Genomic DNA, 6,734 nt, shown 5'->3' with positions numbered 1-6,734 from the left:
AAAGATACCAAAGGCAAATTGAGTAAAAAAAGTAAGTTACGAAACAGTATAGAGTACTGTTTTTACAGAATAATTGTTCTCTAAGCAATTATCACTTCAGATAAACTTACAGGGAACTTGATTTTATCCATTACATATTTCAGTAAAATGTAACTTTTTAAAAAAATTTAACTTATTTTTAATTAAAAATTTTAAATGTTTATTTACTTTTAAGAGAATGAGAGACAGAGCGTGAGCAGGGGAGGGGCTGAGAGGGAGACACAGAATTCAAAGCGGACTCCAGGCTCTGTGTTGACGTGCTGAACTATCAGCACAGAGCCTGATGTGGGGCTTGAACTCACAAACTAGGAGATCATAACCTGAGCTGAAGTCAGACGCTTAACTGCTTAACGGACTAAGTCAGGCAGGTGCCTCAAAATGTAACTATTTAAAAAGAGATTTTATTTTTAAGTAATCTGTACACCTAACATTGTGTAGGAACCCTTTCCTAAAGAGAGAGAAAAAGAGAAGACTTCAAGGTCACCTAGATATGCACCCAGGTGCCTACATCCCCCATGGCCTTGTAAAGGGAGACAACTTAATCAAACTGCATGTTTATGTGTGTTACCATATATGGGAGACAAAGAAATAGAAAATGCATTAAAAAAAAAAACTATGCCATGTGATGTGGGCCGCTCGGTTCTTTGGGTACGAACCCAACTGAGCGGTGCCGGCACAAATAAAGTTACTTCCTGGAAAGAAAAGCCTTGGCGTCACGACTCTCTGTGTGAGAATCCTGCAACAACATGGGGCTTGAACTCATGACCCTGAGATCAAGAGTTGTAGATCTACCAACAAAGCCAGCCAGGCACCCCTGTAAAATGTAACTTTCTACACAAATTTACTTCTGATGGTGTAACCAGGAAAGAATTATTTTAAAACCTCATTTGTGCTTCACAACCTACAAACAATTTTCCTGTTTGGGAAATGTCACCGATATCCCTTTTCTCTATGGAATTCTTTGCCTGGCGGTTCATCCAGTAAAACGCTATATAATTCCTTTAAGATGAAGATCAGAGCCAATATCACTGTGCTTCAAAGGGCAGATACAACTGATTAAATAAACCCGGGTGGGACATTTAGGACATGCAGAAATGAGCATTTTCAGACTGCAGACGAATTTCGACTATTCCCTGCTGCCCCCTTCAGTGAGTTTTTCCCTCATCTAACGTCTCATATCAAATTCACTCACCAGGTTCTAAATACGAACTCTGCTCCAGGTCCTGAACTTCTTCTTTGTTTTTTTGTTTTTTAAATAAATTTCTTTCTTTTCTTGTTTTCTTCCTTCCTTTTTCTTTCTTTCTCTTTGCCCGAGAGAAAATCCCAAGCAGGCTCTGCGCCATAAAGCAAAGCCTGACATGAGGCTTGAACTCACTAGCCGAACAATCATGACCTGAGCCAAAATGAAGAGTCAGAAGCTTAAGTAACTGAGCCACCCAGGAGCCCCAGGTCCTGAACTTCAATAATCCCAAATATTCTTCAGGAATGTGTTGGGCGGGCTGAGAGGTGGGGCAGAGACGCCACAGAATGGCAGACCTTCTTAGGCTGGCTGACCTTCCCGCCACTACATCAGTGGCTGTTACTACATCGGCGGGAAACAGAAATTTAAACCTTCCAACCCTGGACTTTCCAGTCAAGAGACTACCCCTGTTATCGGAACCCCCACTAACGGGCTACAAAACCCCACCACCACCCAACCAGGCCACGACTTCCCCGACTCCCCTCTCTCTGGAGTCGCGGAACCTCGCCCGGGGACACAGGTAATAAAACTGTCCCCGTAAATTCTCTCGCCTTGGCCGAGGGTGCAGGCAATAAAACTCCTTCTGCGGAACTTTTTGCCTTGGAGTCTTTTTTCACTCAAAAACCTTACAGTATGTATGCCCCAGCTTCAGACAGCCATCAACTTCAATCACCAGAGCCTTGGGGAGCACCTACCTGGCTGTGGTAATGTGAGTGGTTGAATACTAGCCAAAACAAGGCTTTGTCACAGAGCATGGTAAAACCCTGCTCTGGTCCTTGGCTTACTTATGTCCTTCCTCTACCTGCACAGAACTTCTCTGCCCTCACTATTGACGCATAAGCAGACAGTCCAGTGTATGACAACAGGGCCCTCTTCTCTACTTCTTTGTTCCAAAGCTTACCCCCGCCCCAAAAAAAAACCCACAAAAACACTATTGGATTGTTTTTTTTTTAATATTTTATTATTTTATTAAACATTTTTATCTATTTTTGAGAGAGACAGCAGGAGAGAAAAGTGAGCAGAGAGGGGCAGAGACAGAGGGTCTAAAGCTGGCTCAGAGCTGACAGGAGAGAGCCCAATGCGGGGCTCAAACCCATGAACAGCGAGATCATGACCTGAGCCAAAGTCAGTTGCTTAATGACTGAGCCACCCAGGCGCCCCCCTGGTATACTATTTCAAAACAACAGTATTTGATGGATATATATTCTCACTTGCTTTAATTATTTAAAAAGGGAGAAAATAAATGAACAAAATGATGTGGTAAGGAGAGATTTCTTGAGACATCTTCTGCTTAAAAAGGTGGCTTTATTACAGTACAGGAACCAGACCTGTGGGCAGCAAGAGCCACCTGGGATTGTGAAGACCAATTGATTATCTACTTGGGAGTTAGGGGAGGTAAAGACAAAGTTTCCAAAGGATTTTCATGTGTTAAAGACTCAAAGGATCCTGCAGGCCTGGCTATGGTCAAGTTAAAGTTGTTTTTCTCTCGAGTGAGGCATTAACATTAAGACAGTAGGGAGTTCCTGGAGAAATGTTATACTCTTCCTGACTCAAGTATTTGTTAATGGCTGCAGCTTATAAGGAAATTAAATTTTATCTACAATTCCTTTTGCCTTCATTCCCCACATCACTAAGCATTCAAGGAATTAGAAAAAGAAACACCCAAGGAAAAGGTTAGAAAAGAAATAAAAAGCAGAATTAATTAGAAAATAGAAAAAGTGGCATTAATAGGTCCAAGAATGAACTATTTGTAAGCAAGCCCATTAAAAACAACAAACCTATGGTAAATCCAACTGAGAAAAAATTAAAAACTGTAAATGACAAATAGCAGATGAAGAAGAAAATATGCTATCAAAATTTTAAAAAATCTCAATGATGGGGATTTTCTAGGAAAGAACCTTTAGTTCCAAAATTTATTCAAGAAGTAGAAAAATTGGGGCACCCAGGTGGCTGCCAGTTAAGCATCCCACTCTTGATTTTGGCTCAGGTCATGATTTCACAGTTTGAGTTCAAGCCCAAATCAGGCTCTGTGGTGACAGTGTAGAGCCTGCTTGGGATTCTCTCTCTGTCTCTGTCTGTCTCTCTCCTCCCCACCCCCCTCATGTGCACAGGCTCGCTCTTTCTCAAAATAAATAAAATTTAAAAATCAGTAGAAAAATCTAGGTGCACCTGGCTGGTTCAGTCAGTGGAGCATAAGACTCGATCTCAGGGATGCAGTTTCCAGCCCCACGGTGAGTGCAGAGATTACTTAAAAAAAAAAAAAAAAAAAAAAAAAAGGTGGAAAAACCCGAATAAACCAATCCTAAAAGAAATAATTGAAAAAGGCATCAAAGAATCATTCCAGAAAGGCTCAATGCTGTAGTATTTTAATTTCTAAAAAGTACTTACCAGATGTGTATGATGAATTTTTTTTTTTTGTATGATGAATTCTAACATTTCCATTTGGAATACACAGAGAAGTAGAAAGAAAAGGTGAGAATCACTCCCTTTTCATGACCTAAACACACTGTTGATATTTTATTATTTCCAATTTTTAGTATCTTAAGACTGTTTTACAGTTATCATATTCTAAAAATACTTGTATAGGCTGTTTAACATTTAAACATAATAAAAATTTTTCATTATAAGCCTTTCTTAAGAATAAATTATATGTGCACACTGTTTAAGATAATAAATCATATCTTACAGAACAGTTGGGAGGTTGACATGAGATACAAGATGCTGGGCACAACTGGTGTTCCAACAAATAGCAGCCACGATTGTCAGTTTGCAAAAGACTTTTCCTTTTACCTTATCATTTATTTAGTACAAAATGGGTACTGCTAGTTCACACCACACTTTTCCTCTTTAGGAGGAATGGGCAGATCACACGCCTTCCAGAGAAGCCAAGAATGTGTTCCTTCTCCTGGGGAGAATCCTTCTGCTTGGCTGGTTTTGCTACAAAGCCCTGGAACACGGCTTTTCCATAGGATATAGGTGTCCTGTGTCCCACCACCTAGAGGCCCACACAAGGCCAGGGGCGCAGTACAAACAGCAGTGAGCTAGGATTGGGTGCGAGTCCTTCATATCAGGGATTTGGCCTCCATGGCATAGAAATGAAGGGTGGATTAATACTCCAGCCTCTAGGTCTTTCATGAATGTTTTCACTGCCTTTACTTCCACTTCCTGTTTGCAGTTGGTTTTTCTGGCGTCTCTGACCTTCCTCCCTGTTCATCCTCAACCCTCCCTATTCACAGCCTTTTCTTCTCACCTCTCCCCACTCTCCCATTTGGGCCTCATCCCGCGGCCTTCCCACAGCCGCTCCCATCACTAAATGCTTCAAATCTCAAGCTTCTCTTCCCCAGCTGCACCTCTGCTTTGGGCCCTGAGCTTGTTCATTCTTACATTAGTGACAACTCCCATCATGCATGCTGTGCTTCCATCTCATCTGAAGAACTAGTCTCCATGGGTCTGGCTAGAAGCCGTTACAGTTGACTTTCAACAATTCCCTGTACATTCAATCTAAGGAAAATTTTAAAGGGACTTTCCTCTACTTTCAGGCATACATTTTGAAATTTATTTATTTATTTTAAGTAGGCTTCATGCCCAGTGCAGTGCATAAGAAGGGGCTTGAACTCACTACCCTGAGATCAAGACCTGAGCAGAGATCAAGAGTCAGATGCCTAACTGACTAAGCCACCCAGGTGCTCCTTAAATTTTTTATTGTAAATCTTCAAACTTTTGTTAGCAGAAAGCCTTTTCTTCAGAGAGTATCTTCTTGGGGGCCAGCGCGTAAAGCTAAGGCGCAGTGTTTCGGTGGCAAGGTGGCCCCGAGAAGCCCAGAGGACAGGGCAGGGCTCACACAGGGAGGGGGAGCAGGGGGTGGTCAGGGAGCATAGGAAGCTGTGTGGTAGTGGACCGTATCCATCTGCAGTTTGTGACAATCCGCTCTAGTCAACTCTTGCTTTGTGGGAATGTGGCAACTAGTATTGCCACATCACGCGTTTTTGTAAGAGAATCTGGAAAGTCAGATTCGCTGTGAACTCTCCAGATTTTTAAAAGCTGAAATAATTTTATATTATCAAAAAACATACTATGTGGGAAAAACCCATGTGCAGGCCAAATACAGCGCCCTGGCCTGTTTGCCACCTCTGGGGAAGATGTGAAAGGTCACCCTCCTGTGACGTGTGTGATCAGCCTTCCCGCTCCACCCCACGGAAGCTTCCTGCCCACCCAAACGTTCATACCAAATTACAAAGTGGTTTTTGTATTTATGTTTTTAGTGTAGACAATCAATAGGCTGAGATCTTTTATCAAGCTAACCAAAAATTCAGGATTTAAAAAAATGCAAATCAGATAAGTCTAAATTCACACTTCACAAGGAAGATGGGGGAGAATGGGGGACAGCATCTCTACAACCTCCGGGTACATATGTAATGGATTCCGGAGATTTCCTGAGCCCCTGCTTCGAGGAGGAAAGTGTGAGAATGTGGAACTCGCCCCTCCAAGGTCCCAGGTATCAGATAACATGCTTGCTTGGCAAGCTGTCAGGTGACTGCCTGTCTCAGCCTCCAGAAGTATTTTCAAATGACTGCGGAAACCACAATGGGGATCAGAGAATGCCTGACTTCCCCATCACGGCGGTGTCCCTCTCTGAAGTTCTGCAGGAGCGAGCACAGATGGACAATTCTGCACCATTGCCTACGTCCCCAGGACTTCTCTGCGGTGTGTATTCGCTGATGTACCAGGAGGTGTGAGCTCCGCCAGAAAGCTTTCCCGCACACGTCACACTCATAGGGCCTCTCCCCACTGTGGATTCGCTGGTGCCCAACCAGGGCTGAGCTGTGACTGAAGGCCTTTCCACATTCGTCACACTCATAGGGCTTCTCCCCACTGTGGATCCTGTGGTGATGGAAGAGGCCTGAGCTCTGGCTGAAGCTTTTCCCACACTCGCTGCACCGGTACGGTTTCTCCCCAGTGTGCACTCGCTGGTGCTGGATCAGGTGTGAGCTCAGACAGAAAGCCTTTCCACAGACGTGACACCTGTAGGGCTTCTCTCCTGTGTGGGTCCTCTGGTGCCGAACGAGTCCAGAGCTGTAGTGAAAGGCTTTCCCACACTCACTGCACTGGAAAGGTTTTTCTCCAGTGTGGGTCCTTTGATGCGGAACGAGGTGTGAACTATAATAAAAGGCTTTTCCACACTCATCACACTGATACGGCTTTAATCGGTTATGTATTCTCTGATGGTCAATAAGTTGCGAACTCTGGATGAAAGTTTTGCCGCACACATTACATGAATAGGGTCTGTCTCCAGTATGGATTCTCTTATGTCTAATGAGACTTGAGTTTTGAGTGAATCTTCTCCCACACTCATCACACTTGTATCTTCTCTCGGTTAGAGAGTTTCTCTGGTATCTCTTTGTCCGTCCTTCAGGTTCTTGGGTTTCTTTGCATTGAGGGACTTTTCCACTGATTT

The 6,734-nt window shown here is 43.3% G+C and overlaps 1 protein-coding gene across 1 annotated transcript; it reads right to left on the bottom strand.

Moving 5' to 3' along the window:
• Nucleotides 1-5,841: 5,841 nt before the first annotated feature.
• LOC120249056 (zinc finger protein 3-like) lies at nt 5,842-6,632 on the bottom strand. Its single transcript, XM_039257541.1, has 2 exons — nt 6,627-6,632; nt 5,842-6,522 (listed from the first exon to the last, which is right to left on the bottom strand). Exons 1-2 carry the CDS (start codon nt 6,630-6,632, stop codon nt 5,842-5,844), a joined length of 687 nt encoding a protein of 228 aa, XP_039113472.1.
• Between the last annotated feature and the right edge of the window lie 102 nt (nt 6,633-6,734).

The sequence above is a fragment of the Hyaena hyaena genome, unplaced genomic scaffold (genome assembly GCF_003009895.1).
Source record: "Hyaena hyaena isolate Hyena2069 unplaced genomic scaffold, ASM300989v1 scaffold_637, whole genome shotgun sequence".
Lineage (NCBI taxonomy): Eukaryota > Metazoa > Chordata > Mammalia > Carnivora > Hyaenidae > Hyaena > Hyaena hyaena.
The sequence above is the reverse complement of the archived record's forward strand: the minus strand, read 5'-3'. Positions and strand labels throughout refer to the sequence as shown.